Consider the following 19,734-nt stretch of genomic DNA (forward strand, 5'->3'; position numbering starts at 1 on the left):
ACCAATGAAATTACAGATAGGAAGAACTCAATTCACTTGGACAGTAAAACTTTGACTGATATAATTTTCAGATTCTATTGAACAAAAAGAAAAATAGAAAATACAAAACGAATAAATACACATAAACATATTACTCTACTATCACACCTATTAATGAAATTTGTTATGAGGAACGGCTTTAATCAGGTTTGCACATTTGAAAAGAGTATTATTTCCATCATGCAGGTATTTTACGGAGTGTCAATCATATTGTTAAATTCATTATTCCCTAAATACAACAGAATTGAAGCGCAAAACTTAATGTCTTTTTCAACTCACACTTGTTCGAAATGTTATCTTTTTTTATTCGTGAAATTCGTTTTACTGTTATTTTGAAAAGAAAAAAAAATTGTAAAAATTCTCAATATTTTTTTTTACTGTTATCGCATGACTGGCTATCCAAAATAGTGATGCATTTCTTTAAACTTAAGGTCTGAAAGCCAGAGATATGGATGGAGAGATAAAAAATATCATGTTGTTGAATATAAATACATGTACATGCATTATTGAAACACTAATGGTTTATAATTTTATATTTTTTTTCAAATAAGGAGTTTTTATTTGTTGATGTGAATTACATGCATCTAATACTTTGAATAAATGGCATGCCAATAAACAGGACGAATATGTAAAAATAACAGATATATTCATTAATTGTTCGCTTGTCTTGAAACATGAACATTTTGATATACGAATTTTTTGAAGTTTTGAGAAAAATATGCGGCAAGTATGTACATGTAAATCAAATGAAGAATCTACATTTAGTACACAATACTCCATATAGTAGTCATTTTTGTTTAAAAAAAGAGCAGCTTTAAGAATATATCATACAGTTTGTGCATGAATTGTTGTCGAAGAAAATGGAGCTATCAAACACTTTTCGTATGCTTTTCTATTGAGTGTAAACTGATTGCAATTAATAACGGAAGGGTGGATACTCTTGTTGTCGAAGAGAATGGAGCTATCACACACTTTTCGTATGCTTTTCTATTGAGTGTAACTGAATGCAATTAATAACGGAAGGGTGGATACTCAGCTGAATTCTGAGTCAGAAACATTGTTATATTAGATAAACGTTTTTTCGGAAACAAATGCATTTGTGTGCTCAGAGACCAGTGCTCATATCGTGTCATATTTTCACCATTGAAATGTTTATTTTTCATATGATTTGACGTATAATATTTTAATAGATTTATCCAAATAAAAACGTGCTCCTTTTTTGTATGAAGTTCGTGACAAACACTTTCTTAGTCCTTAATATACACTTTATAACAACAACTCGAAATTATATCTCGAGTAATTAGCAAATAGTTACACATTTTTAAAGCATATGAATTAATTATACATACTTAACATTTCCGTTACATAGTTTTTTGTTTAGTCTCTTTTAAATTAATCTTCCTTGTCCATGACAGTCACTTCAGAATCTCAGGCAAAACATGATATATAACAACTGTAACTCCTACCTCATTTTCTGCGTATTATCTTCAGTATTTACGTATGGTATGTTCCACATTTTGTAAATTTTGACAATTTGAAATTAATCTATTAATATATTTAGTTATTGATTACTTTTGATATGAGGTGACCGTAATACTTTATGAAGTATTTAAGTTGTGTAATATGTTATAAGGGCGTTGGAACATTGATATTTTTCAGCTTTAGACAATATAACTTCTGATTAGAGTTATGTGTAAAGATAAAAAAAAAAAAAACGATTCAACTTATAGATTAATGATAGTTAAATAATAGTTTCAAGCTTACCAATTTTTTTCAAAAGAGTAATGAAGGTAAACTTGTAAGTTAAATGTGTTACTTATCTTTTTTGTTAGATGATTTGTCTTACAATAAAACAGCCTCGCAATCAACAAGAGTAGCATGGCCGTTTTCTGATGTTAGTAATGCTAAAAATGCAGTTGATAGAAATGCATTATCGTGTACGAAGGCACAATATATAGGACTTAACTCTCCAGACAAGACTTTATGGTGGAAAGTGGATCTTGGTGGAATGTACAACATTTACAGCGTTAACATTATATTTAAGAACTACAAAGGATATGGTAATTTTTGCATACAAATTATATGCTTACGTTGATGGCTTTTAGAAAAAGAAATCTACAATAATTGTTTTGTTCTAAATGTTGCGACACCTCAGTTTTAACACCTTGTTTAAAAAATATTTGCCACTGGGTTTAATATAAAACTGATATAACCTTTTAAAAAGTAAGTTTTATTTGAATATGTATCTTCTTATCAAAATGCTATTTTCAATCTACTATTCCAAAGAAGTTTCAAAATTTCCAAAAAAAAAACCAGTTAGATATATTACATTGTAAAGTGATAATCTAATTGAACTAAATAGATATTTTTATCCAAAGTACATGTATATATATTTTTTTGTTGAAAATGCTAAACAATTTTTGATACAATTTTTTTTCGAAACGAACACTCTTTACAACACAAAAAACAAGTAATTTTTTAAAAGATTGCTTTTTAAAATCTACATACATGTATGCTGTATATAACGCTATTTTGGAAATGTTTGAAATCTTTACTGAATGGTTACTTAGGATATTTAATGTTAGATGTTAATGTATATTAATAGAATTTGACAGATATATTCGGTTTTAAAGAGAGCAGACAACGAGGACGTTTTGCCGGATTCTCTCTTTACGTATCATCCACTGGTTATATACCCGGTTCTACCTTGTGTTACAAAGATGGACCTGAGTTACCACCACTTAATTTCACAACAACTTGTACAGAGTATGGACGTTACGTCATCTTTTACAACGAACGCTTAAAAAATATAATCTACCCAGAGGGATATAAAACGTTAAACGTTTCAACTGAATTATGTGAATTCATCGTAAAGGGTATGTGATCTAAAAGGTTATTATGCTCTGTAAAATGAAACTATGATATTCATCACAAGAACAAGATCATATTCTTATCAAATAAACATATTACTTACGAAAAGGAAATGAAACAACTCAAACTCAATATCAATCTTATAGGTGAAAAATAAACTGAAGAATTTAAAATCAATTATCATTTTAAAGATTTTTAGTCCAATATTTTTCAGTAAAAATATTGTTTACTCAAGTGTGTAAACGATTTTGATAATTTTAAACGTAGTACATGTTGTTTATAGTCTGTTTTTGTGTGAAGTTTTAAAGATCCAGCGTTTATTTAGTTTGTAGATTTAAATACAACACTAATGTAAATAACATTTTATTTGCCTGAAAAACGTATTTCGTTATTTGTGGATTCAAACTCTCTTAAAATTTTCTCACACGCTTGCAGTCATGGGAAAAGCTTTTACACATATCTTACTTATTCTTAGAAAAAAGTTAAAAAAAAAAAACAATACATGTACAATGTTGATATATATTTAAAAGTAACCTGAGTTTTAACTCTCAACTTGTTACACAGAACACTGAAATATATTCTATGTAATATTGTATTTATATTTATTTGAATACTTTTAAGGATGTAGTTCACCAGGTGTGTATGGCAATAACTGTGACAAACATTGTCCCAACAACTGTAAAGATAGCACATGTCACATTCAGAATGGAACTTGTTTTGCCTGCAAGTCGGGACGGACCGGGGAATTCTGCAATAGAGGAATTATTCTTTTCATTTAATATATCTAATAGTGTTTCAAACATGCATTTAGTATTATAATAAAATTGATATCAGATACATTAATTTCTGTTTAAAATTGCGGTTTATTTGTATTGTACGCATATCTATTGCTGATTAAGGGTTATTCAAAATTATTTTAATTCCAGTTATTTTTACTAATATTGGTTTATTAACTATTACTAACTATAACTAAGCGAAAAAATGCATATTGTGAATTTATTTGAATTTTTGTTTTATTCAAATAGAATGTGTAATAGGATGGTACGGTGAAAATTGCAATCGTCGTTGTGCTGGACATTGCAAAGACGGAACTACTTGTAATCACGTGACTGGTCAATGTAACGAAGGCTGTGATACTGGGTGGACAGGCTATATGTGTGACAAAGGTAATGTTTTTCTGTTTTACAAAATATCACATTTTATATTAGAATTACATTATTTACATCACATAACAAAGTAAATGATTGAAATATTCTACACCACTTATTGCTTACATATATCATAATATAATATATATTTTTTGCCCCTTCACTTAAAGGTCAAGCAAAAGCTGAAATAATGTTAAAAACAGTGTTTTAAAGAAAAATATTAAATGGCGTTATAATAAAGTAATGTTAGTTTAAAAAATGTTTTCAGAAAAATGTAAGTGATTCCAGATTACTTTACAATAGATAAATCATGCGCAACCTCGACCAAGTATCATTTTTACTTTCATGTGTATACATGTAGCTATTTTAACAAAAAACGTAAGTAAAAAGTGCTCTTTAGCAGACTTTTTTTCTTTCTAATATAGGAATGAAGAGAAAAGATATTTCATTTCCAGCATTTTTACAAAATTGCAGGATTTTGTTAAGTTTAGTGGCGATCAAAATGAACAGCTTTTGGACAACGATGACTAATAACATGACCCACATGAATTAGACAACACATTTGATAATTATGAGCATATTTTGCGGAAAAATCCTTTTCGGCTATCTTTTTACAGTACCTTTTCCCATTTTTACAGCTTGCCAACCCGGTAATTATGGTAAAAACTGTTCCCGTGCCTGTTCGCCTAACTGCAAGACTTGTCGACTCACAGATGGTCTATGTTCCTGTAAGGCAGGCTGGATGGGTGATAATTGTACAAAAGGTGATTATAATGATATAACTATTCAATTTTTCAAATTTAATTTCTAGCAAAATGTAGGTAGCTATACATCATCCAATTCATCAGGTAATTGTAAGGAAGCAAACTATATTTAACAAGACATTATTGCAAACCACAAGAATTTTTACATAATATTTTAAGAATGTATCCGGTCCTATGGAGAAAACTGTCAGTATCCGTGCAGTGTACACTGCATCAACAAGACTTGTGACCGATTCAATGGAAATTGTCTTTGTGATGGCAAATATGGTAAGAAGTTACAATTATTCAGTTTTAATCGATTTATAGAAATAATATATAGTTCAAAAAGATAATGGTGATTTTTATAAAAACTACATACAGATAACCAGAGGAATGTTGAGACAACAGATTTATTAACTCATCCAATGTGGATGGTTGTATTCCTAGTATCACTGATCATCAACATCATATTCATCTCTGCTACGTTGATGAGTCGACGGTATGATATGTTTTACGCTTTCGTTACCTGTCATTAATATTAAATGTATTGTCACATTTACAGCCAAATAATACATTTTAGTATACTTATAATTTACACAGCATCAAACATCTTTTTTTTTTCTAAATAGGAAAACCATCTTGAAACAGAAATCGACAACGGTGGATAAATCTAAAATTTCTAGAAGCTCTGTGTCCAACACAGAACAAAATGATCCCGCCAATACTGCATCTAACTACCAAGAGCTCTGTGTATCAGAGAACGAAAACAACTACCAAACTCTACATCAATACTAACCTTTCAAAAGTTTAAACCTGTGCTATTCACTAAAGTTAACTGAATGTAGAACTGCACAACTACACGCATGTCACTCAGTTACCGTTCAGTTATATTACACTGAAATTTTGCTGACATTCACCAAATATTATAATCATGTCTTTCAAATCAATATGTGCAAAGACAGTGCGTACTTTGATCTTAATGTTATTATTTTAAGAAAAGTCTGTTGAGGACACTGAGAGTATTTCTCAAATTGTGTAAGAAAATACCATTAATACATTAGCTATGCACACCATGCCGTTCCGATGTTTACTTTTTTTAGAAATATGAAAAGAAGTAAAGATGTACCACACAAGTTTTGAATTGGTAAAATTTAGTCTGAAGCTGAACACAAGAAGTCTTGATGAATGTAGATAGAAAAAAGTCCTTATAGGTTTTTGTTTAGATCTAAACTATCTGGCCCAAAAATATGATTTATCACTTTAATTTGGGAGAAAAAAAAACAATACTATATTTGTTGCTATAAACATTTTATATTGATTGAATGTATTTATGTTTTTTTAAGGTTTTCAGCTGGGAGCGGAAAACCTTACTATAATTCTGAGAAAATTTCAAATTTCTTATCATTTTTTTTCTTCTAGACGCCAACTTTGATCTTTAATATCTCGCTCGTTTGTTCACCGATTGTTTTGAAATTTTCAGGACTGATAACATGCCGCGTGATGTTGTCGTTGCATATTTTAGTTGAGGAAAATCCATATCCGGTTTTGAGTTATTCCCCTTTTAGTAAAATTTAACGACTTCTTATGTCCAGGGGGGTTTAGCTTTAACGCTGACTGGCAGAGTCTTAAAGATAGACTGGTTTGGAAGCTAATACATTGAATTTGTGCGAGATATATTTTATTTATTATTTAAATGCAAATAAAAGGGTTGTATAGATGTTGAAACAAAGGTAAGAAAAGAAATAAAAAAAAATTCGCGTATTTTCCGTGTTAGTTTTCTACCTGATAAAAATTTGTTATAACATGTATTTTAAAAGTTCTTGGTCTTACCCAGACCTTCATTCGGTATACAGAAAAAGGGGCTGGCCCTTATAATTAGGGAGTTAGAGGCGTCCAAAGTTTCTTGTCAATAACTTAAAAAGGAATAAAAATTTCTAATGCATCATTGAAGCAAAGTTGTAAAGAAATTAATTTTGAATCCTTCTATAGTATTCAATTTAATGTTTTCGTAATTTATAGTCAGTATTTGCAGAAACAATTGTTGTCAGTTCGGTCCATTTTTTGTGGGGGTGCGCACATTTATGAGGTTATGAAAGGGCTTCCTGTAATGCACTAACTGATACATGTAGTGCGCAAAAATAATTCCACATAAAATTCCCAAATGTTTTTATTCATATGTACATTGTTTGTTTCATAACTGTGCCCCTGTCTATATTTAGATGCATTACGAGACTCAGGTAACCGATCGATAGGAGAGTCGCTAGCTGTATTTAGGCCGTCGCCTAGACGACTGTGCATGTGCTTGTAGAGCTGGACGTACACGTTTAACGCCCCACTGTGTTACTGTAACTGAGACATTTTGAATTGTTTCAGTACTGGGAGATGTGTTAATAAAATGGTTCCAATGCATGGTAATTAAACTCAACTTTTCTACAATACGTACACACGGCCGTCTTATAAAGCACAATGTGTATTACTGACATGACAAATGTACGCTGGCAATTTAAACGAACGCGGGATTGCTCCCGATAGAACAATTAATTCTTTTAAAGCAAAAAAAAAAAATACTGATTGGCGATGGATATAATATAATTATCATCTGCAGATGATTTTAAAAAGTGAACTTAATATTCGTATACGATAATATTTGAATCCAAAGCCGCTAGTTTTAAGTTACGGTTATTAGGAATATTAATTATGACTGGCCCCGCGTTTCAGGTTTTTTACTTGCAAAACATCTACAAACGAAAATACCAAACAACCTTCAGCACCAACTTATAAATTTTTTATTCCATAGGTAATTAAATAAATTTTATAAATGCTTTATACTTGTATTCGCTATCTTCCATGGAAAAAAGTGGCATGGAAAAATGTTGTTTAATGTTCATTAAATACGCTGTAGCATTAGCAATCGAAAATAATTAACAAACTGTATATTGATAGATTGACATATCAACACACATTCAGACCCGCAATGTGGTTTTTTACAAGTTCTATAAAATGTAGACTCAATGACTGAATTCTTTACTGTTTTCCGTCTGGGTTATTTTGAATCACGTGTGTACGTTATGTGTAGCCATATAGATGAACACTTTAAGTGTTTAATTTTCAAAAGAAATTGTGTACATGCAGAGCAATGCAATGCTAGGACAATTAGATTCCAACAATGCATATGGTGGGGCCGGTCAGACTGATACTGGTTCTGCTTGTTCTACAAATAGCGAATGTAAGACGAAGTATTAGGGTGTTATATTTTAAACATATAAGTATTGCTTTCTTAAAACCTTGCATTACTCAACAAAGTATTTTATTGGAATCATTCTTAGTTACCTTAGCTGTATATATGTACCGCTCGGTCTGTATCCCGGAAAAATTGACTACCATCCAAAATTTTTCATACAAGGTCTACAGACTTGCAGCTAACATTACCTTTAAAAATACATTTTAGAATTTGCAGCTGTTTATAAATTCTTTAAAAAGACGCGCAGAATCAAGTGGTAATATGTCGTTTGATATGGGATTTATGACGTCTCTTTATGTTGTTTTCATTAAAATTATTTCATTATTTCAAGCTTGTGGGTGGAATGAAATCAGTTTTACATGTTATATCACATAGAGATGTCCTCTCCACACTTTTTCTCGCAGCAACTATTTTTTTTTTTAATTTACATATAAAAATTGAATTATCATGTAATTGCCCTCCCCCCAACCCCATTTTGGTAGCATGTAAAAAAAAAATGGTATGAAAATCATGAAATTATGAGTGAAATTTTGAAAATTTTGGAAAATTAACATAAAAATAAAATCTTTTTTTGCTTGTCAAGATTTGTTGGATGATTCCCCCCCCCCCACACACTTTCAAAAACGATGCTACGTGCTTGGAAATTACTCATTTCTTTAATCCCCTTCTTTAATAAACAAAACAAACATAACCGATCCAGATAAATACAATTACGTGTATCAGAAAAAAACTTCAAAAACAAACTACACATTCATCCTTCACCCACAATATTGCCTTTTCGACATTTGTCATCGTTGTAGACCCGTGTAACAATCTGTTAAGAAGGTGCTTGCACGTCAAAGAACCCCTTGCTGATCTACGTACATTTTCATTAACGCATACAAATTTCTTTTGATGTAAAAAAAAAAAAGAGAAGAAATTGGTTCTCAGTCTCTCTTTATGCCTGTTTGTTAGCGGTTAATCCAAGTTCATTTTGAATATCCTTTTGTAATTTAAAAAATGCGATGTAAATTTTTTTTCATGCAATATTTCGGATAAAGCAATGAAGAGTTGTTTCTTGAAATTTTATTAGACCATAAAATTGTAAAATGCTAACATTGAAAACTGTGCACGATTTCTTTCTTTTTTTAAGGTAAAACTTTATTGATTTAAAAAATGATTCTTTGAGACAAACAAATTGACATAATCAATAAGAGTTTGACAATCTCTAACTGCAGGTTTGTAGCTTTTAGTCAGAAAAAGAATCGGACAGATCGTCCATCCGAATTTCTTGAAAATTGCCATCATTTTCGTACGCGGACGCAATACTCACCGAGACTAAATGGTTCGTATCTTAAGTTTGAAGTTTTAACTGCTTTGAAAGGTAATATTGGTTTTCTGATAATTATGAACTTGGATAATTAAATAAAAATGGTTAAAATTACAGTAAAATTACCGGCATCGGTCTTCTCCGTGTGCGGATCTAGAAGGGGAAGGGTTCCAGACACCCCCCCCCCAGCAAAATTTCTTTCAATTACGTGTACATTTTAAACTTACCAAATATGCCTCGGACATCCCTTGGTAAACTCAAATAACCGTCTGACTTTACAACCACCTTTTCTGATCCGCGCATGTTCCCCCTCCTCGAAATACAAAATTATTCTTCAAAAACCCTAACATTTCCAGGATCTCCGCATATATACTAAGAGATTCATTGGCGCTTGCGTTCGATAAAAATGCGTGTAAAACGTTTGCCAATAGTCTTTTTACCTTCGTACCAGGCATAACCACAGTCCCACTCTGTGAATAAAATGCGGCGAATCAAACTAGAGACAACGTGTTAAGATCTGTATTTGCTTATAAACATGTAGCACATCGTGCAAAATGCACTGTTCAATTATAATTTTTTTTTACTTGTTTATTTCTTACAAAGTAACTTTTTTATTTAGTGATTAAAGCAACATTGTGCAATTATCAGATTTTCATTTTTTGGACATCAAAGACTCATTGAGTTTATTTAATTATTTTATATCTGTGAACCTTTCACTCAGCTTACTTATATCATTACCTGTCAATTTATACTCATTGTTAAGATTCTTATAAATAGTTATGTACAATTGTCAATGCGCAGTCTGAAATACGGCGGCCAGCCCCGGCCACGTCCGACTCTCCCAGAGTCTTGAGTCCGGAGGCCACTACTGGCAATATCCCACTTGTTTGTAACATGTCTGTCTGTTAAATTGTTATAATGTTGCCATCGTTGAGTCTCGTACAATAATGTGGAATTCTGCATCAATTTCCTGTTTATTTCTCTGGAACTGTATACTGGTGGACCTTCGGGAATACGGCAAACCTACCCTTCGTTTTAGCCTACGGCCCGACGCGCGCCACAACCTTATACCTTATACACTTTACGCCAACATTCCCTCACCCGGTTCGTACTGCACACGACCGATGGAGATCCAGACGAATTCTCTATCACCGTAAAATCTACGCGGTCACAGAAATATAATTTGCTTCTCAGTGTTTACACATCTAATATTGTACTATGGTCAGCTATCAATTTTTGGTAATACATCACAAGTATGACGCAGCTACGACGGAAAACCTAATCGTTGCTTGCAACGAGCTCGTCTCTAGTTGAATCTTATATTTCAAAGTATCTTAGAGATCTAGACCTTTTAGACCAAAATATGTGTAGTTTAGTTTTGATACTTTTTTCTGTATATACTTTCGTCTTAATCAGTCTTATTAAATTACATAAATCTTCACGATTATTAAGTAAAACAGTGTACACACAAACGGCCAGGAATTTAGTTTTGTATCAGAATGATCTCAAGATCTTGAGAAAAAAGAAAAAAAATGACAGTTATGTAAATCAAATGACAATCCCTTTTTTACATACTTCAGCAAATATTGGTCATTTTCGTTTCTACTTAGCAGATGTCTTTTAACTTTTTTCTTTTCCTTTAACAATGCTTTCACACATCTTTCCATTTTACCCATGATATTTTACCCATGTTTTTTCCGAGATAGTAATTTTCTTGGTGAATCTAACAAAAAGATATCCTTCCATATACTATGAAGGACAACAACTTCATCTATACTTTACAAGATTCGTGTCTAGTTCTTCCGTTATCGTCTATAAATAACACATATTTAGAGCATATGATTTAATTTAACAAACTTTATATTTCCGCTTCATTTTTTTGTTTTGCTTAGTTTTTCATTCATCTTATTGTACAACACAGGTATTTTAACGCAAATCAAAGCAGACATATAACGAGTATGACCTTTTTTGTTCGCATTTGTCGTAGATTAACTTTAGTATATACGTATAAGTACCACATTTCGTACTTTACGTCAATATTACTGAAAAGTGGCGTATTAAACAATACATTCAAGTATTGCTTGCTTTAAAAATATATTGCGAGCAGTTAGAACCAACAGTACTATATATACCATGAACATGAACAGTAGATGTAAGAGGATAAATGATCAAGGGCATTTTAAACGTTATAACTCTCCTTAAAAAAGTTATATATAAAGGTATTTGATAACATTTAAAGATACAAATTTCTTAGTAATAGTTTTAAACAGAACAAATATTTAAAATATATATATATATATATCTAATGATTAACTTTTTGACCACTTAAACCGTTTTAAGTAAAATGTTTGTTATCTAATTTTCTAAACAAATTATCTTACAAAAAGTATCCTCACACCTATGCACAATGACTTAATCATTTTGTGAAGCTAATAACGCATGCGCATTTGATAGAAATGCAACAACGCTAATAAAAAACCTAGAAATAGTACTAAACTCTCCAGACACGACTTCATGCAAAATGAATCTTGATGCAATGTCCAACATTTACTGCATTAACATACAGTTTAAGAAATTCGGTGGTCGCAGTATATATATTTAAGGTCTTCTGCTTTGGATTTTTAATCACGTGTGTACGCTATGTGTACATATAGATTAGTAGCCATATAGATAAACACTTTATGTGTTGAATTTTTAAAAGATATTGTGTACATGCAAAACAATGCAATGCTAGGGCTATTAAATTCGAACAATGTATTTGGTGAGGGTCGGACTGATACTGGTTCTGCTTGTTCTACAAATAGCGATTGTTAGACGAAGTATTGGGGTGTTATTTTTTAAACAAATAAGTATTGCTTTCTTAAAAGCTTGCATTAATAAACAAAGTAGTTCATCGGTAGCATTATTAGTTACCTTCGCTGCTATATGTAGCTTTCGGTCTGGAAAAATTGACTACCATCCGAAATTTTTCATATAAGGGCTACAGACTTGCAGCTTACATTACCTTTAAAAATTTTATAATTTGCCGCTGTTCTTAAATTCGTTAAAAAGACGTGCATATTCAAGTGGTAATATGTCGTTTGATATGGGATTTATGACGTCTATTTATATTGGTTTTGTTAATATTATATTATTATTTCAAACTTGTGGATGGAATGAAAACAGTTTAAAATGTTATATGACATAAAGATAATAATAATCAAGGCCTTTCCGTCATTTTCAAGCAATGATAAAAAGGACTTTCAAAATAAGAAAATAAACGCAAAGTAAACTGCATTAACGGTACATGCCCACATTGTATATTGTGTCTCAAAAGTTCTTATTTTGGACTCGGCCACTATAACTCGTCCACTATAACTGCGAAAAAATAAATGAATGAGACATTCTGGCGCGGAGTCTTGTAAATGAAATTTCCATTGGTCAGAATGGATTCTTCCTTGAGGGTCGGGGTAGGTATAAAACCAAGTTAATCGTTCAAAGACAACGATATATCAGATCAAATGTTTTAGAACGATTGATAAATCCAAAATACAGTAATTTTTGATCGGTTGACGTGTGACCATGTGTATTTAGTAGGCGGGCATCCTTACACCTTATTAATTTAAGACGAATGAAATCGTCCAGCAGATAGAGAAAACTACCTAGCGTTTTAGTTCTTCCAGATAAATTTCAAGACTGCATGTTTTTGTAAATCTATGATTTTGTTTGTTAATATTAATTTAACATCAATTATTAATTTACAATGTACACTCTAATACGCTAGTACACAATCTTGATGCAATTACACCCCCCCCCCCCCGGGCCATTATACCTATTTTTCAATCAGGATTACACACTTGCTTGCATGTGGCAGAAGACAAGCTGGAACTAAACTGTTTAGCATAAGTTACCGATACAATCTCTTTGGAAATGTATTTCTCCGTAAGTCAGTACGTGAAGTAACTGATACATGTAATTGTGAAAACCACTGAGGAATGCATGATCTGCGCATAATGACTGCTTGATACAATGTTTCTTTTTTACAACATGCTTTAAATCAATGATAATATAAAAATATGTGCTTGACTCCGTATCGGAAATTACTCATTTTCTTTATTCCCCTTTTCAATAAACAAAACAAATCAACAAACAAAATTGATCCAGATAAATATAATTATCACAAGTAAACCTAAAAAACAAACTACACATTCATCCTTCATCCACAATATTGCCTTTTCGATATTTGTCATCATTGTAGACCCGTGAAACAATCAATTAAGAAGGTACTTGCCCGACAAAGAAGCCCTTGCTGATCAACGTTTTCATTAAAGCAGATAAAGAAAAATATTCTGATTTTTCTTCAATTTCATTTGACGTAAAAAAAGAGAAGAAAATAGTTCTCAATCTTTCTTTATGATTGTTTGTAAGCGGTTAATCTAAGTTCATTTTGCTTATATCCTTTTGTAATTCAAAAGATGCGATGTAACTTTTTTTCCATGCAATATTTCGGATAAAGCAATGAAGATTAGTATCTGGAAAATTTAATTTCATGTACCTCAACACATTGTACCCGCTATCAATGAAAATGATTGAAATGACACTCATTATGAAATATATTACAAAATAATTACATAACAAACACAGGTGGGTAATAATTCAAATAAAATGTTTCTTGATCAATTGCCGCGCCAAATACAAGAAATTGCAAATGCACAAATTGGGTAGTACGCAAGATTCATGAATATATTAATTAGAAAAAGCAAGAGTTTTCTCTTTGATTTTACGGTTAATTAACATAATAAACCATTCAACAAAATAGAAGCATATACAATGAAAGATTTCAAGAAATATCTGCTCAAATACAACGAGTTAATTGCTTAGTTAAGTTTATTGTCAGTTTTTCCCATCAACTATAATCAAGGATTTTTTATTTGAATACGGAACATATTTTGTATTCGATGCAGCTGTAAATTTGAACCAGGCGTGGAAGGAAATGTCACACTCAGAGAAATGTATATCTATAATGTCGGTTTTACAATGAACGTATAACGGTTACTGTAATGATGTAGTTTGATAAGTGTTTTCTTCTTTCATTACATTAGGCTGTTGATGGTGAGAAACACCTTCTGATGCCTCAATCCTGTTTCCATTCGAAGTGCAGCTTAAACACAGATACGCGCCATTTGTGGTAGATCGTCCCTTAACAGATGATCGCCTGTAATTCATTTGATATTTAAAGATAAGGCAAAATGATATCTCATTCATTAAAAATCACAAAATGAGATACAGAAAATGGTATTCAAAGCCTTGTTGTTTTGCCCAATTATTCAGGTATATGTTTTTTCTCCAACAAAAATCCACCCTAGCATATAGAAACTCAAACAATTTGAAAAGGCTACGTGATGTTTTGAGATGAACATGAACAATTTGCTTCAATATTTGCTTAAATTTATATAAACGTGAAAAAATTATTTGTGATTATAATTTATGCCGTGTAATTTGATTAATAGTTTATTCAGTTTTAATATATCAGTTGCTTACCATAACCAACTTAAATTCGATTTCAAATTTGTTTCCAATTCATCTATTTGTTACAAAGAATATGATAATGAAAAAACCCTTCCTTCATTACACTTGTATTAAACATGACGAGGTATTCACTCTATACTAAACTTGCTTACAAAGCATAGAGTTTGACTGAATCATTTTCTTAAAATTGTTTCTATGTAAAGAAAAAGCGTACATGGCATGAGCCTTGCTTCAAATGAATAGTTGTACAGTTTATATCTAATTTGAATTTTCATTCTACTTTTAAAAATAAGGAAAAAAAATAATTGTGAGCTATACATAAATATTTAACATATCAAGAATTGATAATCATTTTTTTTAAATTTCAGTTGAGAATAATGTAATGAAAAAATAAATAAATATAAATCAAAACAATCTCACCCAATTTCAATGCAAAATCTCTGCAAAAGCTTTTCACTTAGTTTATTAACTTTTTTTAAGCGAAAAGGACAGAAAATTATCATTTACCTTACAGGAACAATCTAGCACATAGGTAAAGACAATTGATATGAATTACTTTATATTTACCTTATCATCATCAAGATGACACAGACCAATATAATATTGGCAACAATGGATATAACAAATTCAACAATCCACGATTTTGAAGATGATGTAGTCTCTTTTCTTTGCACATAAGCTAAAACAATATACACAGTAGCTTGTTTTATTTTTATGCTAATCATTTTGGCTGTACTGTATATATGATATCTCATTAAAAAGCATACCTTGATGATGCTTTCCTCCATCTTGCAAGTTGCACATACAACTTCCGTTGAATCTGTCACATATTCGATTTATACAGTTTTCACTGCACGGATACATACAATTCTCTCCATAGGAATTTACACATTCTACAATTTTTAATTCAATACCTTACACTTTCAGTTTACATATTTATCTGTATCAAATGTTCTGCATTCAAAAACCAGGTTAATATACTTAATGAAATCGGCGCAGGTAACATTGCATCAGTAATTCAATCCTTACACTTTTTAAAAACTTTACACAGTGGTCCTTATTCATTCTAAACGTTTGCATTGATATAGTGAGCACATAGATCCCACATTAGGTTAGATTGGTTATATATTTACTACAAACTGAATAATCAGCGTCTGACTTAAATACCTGATAAAGTTCACTTTACTCATTTGTGTTCGTACTTATATGTAAATGTGTCTAAATCACATGTTGTTGATGTTTTTAATAAAAAGACGTGCAAATATTGTTTGAGTTCAGTATCTATATTATCGGCCTCTACGTTTTATTAACACTTATTACATCTCCGTGTTATTTCCTCACCGGGCTGTCTAGGTCATGAAAAAAAATCGTAAATCAGTATTGCTTCTTTGTTTAGCAGATAATGTATTTCTTAAAAGGTCATATTTAGAAATAGATGTAATTTTGTTATCTTCTTCTGCCCAGTTTCCTGATCACAGTAAATGCATGATTTATCACATATCACGAGTCCTTCAAGATATAATGTTTAAACGTGATTACATATGTGTGAGGAATATGACAGGCACTTTTTATGGATAGCATGTTGTTTTAGTTCATCACATTAGCAATTAACATTAATGTACACTAGACTTTGACCTGTGCGAGCACGGGTTGACATTGCATATGATATCGGACATTTACGAAATAGATACATCGAAACACCGTATATTGTTGACATTTGCATAACCAAGCTTAAGCCTACAATAATGCTATTAATTTCACTACACTCTGCTGAGTTGGAATAATGTAAGTGTGTCTCGGGAAAGGCCTTCACCACAGTTAAAATGTCTCCTACTGTATATACTCGTAATGTAGCAGAAAATTGCAGAATCGCTTTAAAACGATTTTGGAGAAAATTGATAAAGTTGCATTGAAAATAACAGTCAAATTGTTCATAACAATACCTTTTGAAGCTGTAAATACCTTTCTTCCAAAAGTTTAATTCTATAATTGCAGAATTCAACATTTTTTCAACAACGTTTTTTCGGAGACATAAATAAGTAATCTCGATTTCTAAGTGGTCTGAGGGAAATGTTTGTATCAATTATGTTTTAAATTAAACAACACATGAGCGCATGCACATGTATTTGAATATATATAAACAAAGTTGTCCGATCAAAGGTATGTCATTGTGTCCGATGCATGGTTAATTCACCCTATAACTGAATTGGCACTAAGGAATGACAAGCCTAATAGGCATCTTGTCAGATCTATACTGGATAGTGGTGGTTTTTCAATTTTGTTTATACAATCGAATCTGATAACCCCTTTTTTGGCAAAATTCGAGGGGGGTCCGGACCCTCAGACCCCCCCTCTGGATCCGCGCAAGATAACAGAGGTTGGCAACTCCGCGATTAGCGTGTTTTGTTGTTGAAAAATGATACGGGACCAACCCTACTTTGAGAACTACATTTTAGTTATTTATGTCTCTAGTTTTTTACACACCATGTTGAATTCGAAACTCTCAGGATTTTAGTAAATGCACTGTGTTAGAGTTATCTCCCGGTTTGTTTTTTGATGAAGAGAAAAAAATGTCCAATTAAAATTTACACGCATTTGTTTTATCGTTTCTGAGTTTATCCATGCAAATGTGATATTGTGGAAACATAAAATAAAGAGCCTCCTGTGATTTAGCGCGAATGTAATGCGCATGCGCAAGATTGTAAAATCCAAAACATTCAGATGATTTCCGGAATTTTTTGAGAAATTTTCGTTGATTATTAATTAGCAAAGCTTGATTGAGAAAAAATAAATACAAATTGGTAATCTTCAGGTACCAATGATATTTAAAATATATAAAACAAAAGACAGTACTCTTCCGATTTATCGGTGTTAAAGCCAAAAAATTCGAGTCTATTATATTAATATAGTAGTATAGATGTACCTGTTGTGCAATTCCATCCTGTCCACCCTGCTTTACAGGTACATACTCCGTCTGTGTGTCGACAAGTCTTACAGTTAGGAGAACAACAAAATGAACAATGTTTGCCATAAGATCCTTCTGGACAAGCTAGGATATAATATAAAATTATATACATGTATGTTTACGGATAATTATTATTCATCATTTTTTTGTTCTTAAATTAACATAGGGTTAAGGTAATTTAAAATTCATTACGAAGTATTGTTAAATAACACATAAAATAGACTAGCATTCTTTTAATTTTATGGAATACCTCCTTAATTCTTTAATAGCTTTAATCATTATACGGTTTTACTTTTTTATGGTTAAGAAGTAAAAATAATAATTCTAAGAAATAATATCTGCTTACAAATCTTTGCCACATAATACATTCATACTCGTAAGAAATGAAATACAAATACGGTAAACAATGCAACATTCAACGAATATCACCTTCGGAATAATTCGAAGAGGATAATAAAACAAATTCCTTTCGCATCTTTGTTAGCATATTAACAAATTTAAATGCTTTTGCTTACATAATAGTTGTGTTTGCTTTAAGATTAGTTATCAGACATAAACCATCATTATTATAAGACCAAGTAAGCTTAGTCCTAGAAACACATTGTAAAGATTAAGCTGGCAGACGAAGAATGGCAATTGGTCTGAGAGGAATGTTTTTAACGTGAATAGATAACAAAAAGTGGTGAAAAGATTTTCACTGAGTTTTCTAATACAAAAAAAATTTCAAATTTAGTATGCTAGTATATTGTTTCACAAACATAAATCCACGCATATAGAAGTCACGTAGAGTTCATTACTATTACAATTCTCTAATACTGGCTGAATTTTAAAAAAAACCAAAAAGTTTAAATGTGATTTTACTTTTGGTGCAGTCTGTTCCTAAATATCCGTCCTGACAACCACTAGGACACTCTCCACTGACATGGTCACATGGCTCATTGTCTATACAGTGTCTACTACAACGCTCTAAGCATCCATTTCCAAAACGCCCACATGGGCACTCTAAATAAAATGTAATGCACACATGCAGTTGAAAACTTCTGAAATAATTACTTTTTAAATAACAATTAACATCTTAACTAATCTTTGCCCTTAAATCACACCGTATCTGTATACACGAAATTTGGACAAACTTAAAATGATAATTTTGAATCACCTAATATTCAGACATCCCTTTTAACAATATCTTAGACAGATTTTTGTTTTAATTTTGGCATTTTTAATTCACAATACATATAAACATGTCATTGGTATAGTAGCATATCATATAAATATATATCTTGAGAATTTTTTATAAATTTTCAAATTTAAAATATTGATAGTATTATGTACAAAGAACGTTGAATTGGAGCATTTTAACAAGTAGAATTGTCAATCAAATGACGTACATGTATTAATCATAGTCAATTTTTTCATTGAAATGTTCAACAACCAGAGTAGATCAAAGTTTTCCAGTGTTTTCAATACTGAGTGAAATCACAATTCTTTAAAACTATATATTTTTCAAAAAGTATTCTATCGGTCATTAAGGTAAACAATGCACTCATATCCAACTCGGGTACCGTTATAATTTACAGGGAAATAATAAAACTAGTTTACATCAAGTGTCAGTATAAGTTGTGAACTTCATTGTTGTTACCAAATAATACACATATCTTATCAAAAGCTATTGTATAATTAAACCTTGATAGAAACATTTCAACAATATCTTTTTAACATTAGGACATTCATTAAAAAAAAGATGCCTAATGGTTTATTCTACCTTATCTATGACAGATTATGAATGTAGTCAATTTTTGCAACTGAGAGTTTAAAGAGACACAACGAAAATTGTTAATAGAATAAGAAAAGAATTACAAGCACTTATCTAGTTAGTTTCGATCGTTCATCAACTGCCACTTGATTATATA

General features: G+C 31.2%; 1 protein-coding gene and 1 long non-coding RNA gene across 3 annotated transcripts in view; one reads left to right on the plus strand and one right to left on the minus strand.

The window, feature by feature from the left end:
- Positions 1–1,417: 1,417 nt before the first annotated feature.
- LOC105333310 (angiopoietin-1 receptor) overlaps positions 1,418–19,734 on the plus strand; it is an 85,053-nt gene continuing 66,736 nt past the window's right edge. Inside the window, exons 1-8 of one of the 2 annotated variants that reach the window (XM_066088954.1) lie at positions 1,418–1,542; positions 1,872–2,099; positions 2,673–2,915; positions 3,936–4,076; positions 4,697–4,822; positions 4,982–5,089; positions 5,183–5,300; positions 5,431–5,745. In XM_066088954.1, coding sequence (XP_065945026.1) covers positions 1,479–1,542; positions 1,872–2,099; positions 2,673–2,915; positions 3,936–4,076; positions 4,697–4,822; positions 4,982–5,089; positions 5,183–5,300; positions 5,431–5,596 — 1,194 coding nt within the window. In that variant the 5' untranslated portion in view covers positions 1,418–1,478 and the 3' untranslated portion in view covers positions 5,597–5,745. Of the gene's footprint in view, positions 1,543–1,871; positions 2,100–2,672; positions 2,916–3,935; positions 4,077–4,696; positions 4,823–4,981; positions 5,090–5,182; positions 5,301–5,430; positions 5,746–19,734 lie in introns of those variants that run through there. The other variant, XM_034465161.2, reaches the window with a different exon arrangement.
- LOC136276583 (uncharacterized) lies at positions 13,987–18,844 on the minus strand. The gene is made up of 5 exons (XR_010715099.1): positions 18,686–18,844; positions 17,783–17,908; positions 15,627–15,752; positions 15,427–15,538; positions 13,987–14,545 (listed from the first exon to the last, which is right to left on the minus strand). It is a non-coding gene; the product is annotated as an uncharacterized lncRNA (long non-coding RNA).

This window comes from Magallana gigas, chromosome 1 (assembly GCF_963853765.1).
Source record: "Magallana gigas chromosome 1, xbMagGiga1.1, whole genome shotgun sequence".
NCBI classification, from domain to species: Eukaryota; Metazoa; Mollusca; class Bivalvia; order Ostreida; family Ostreidae; genus Magallana; species Magallana gigas.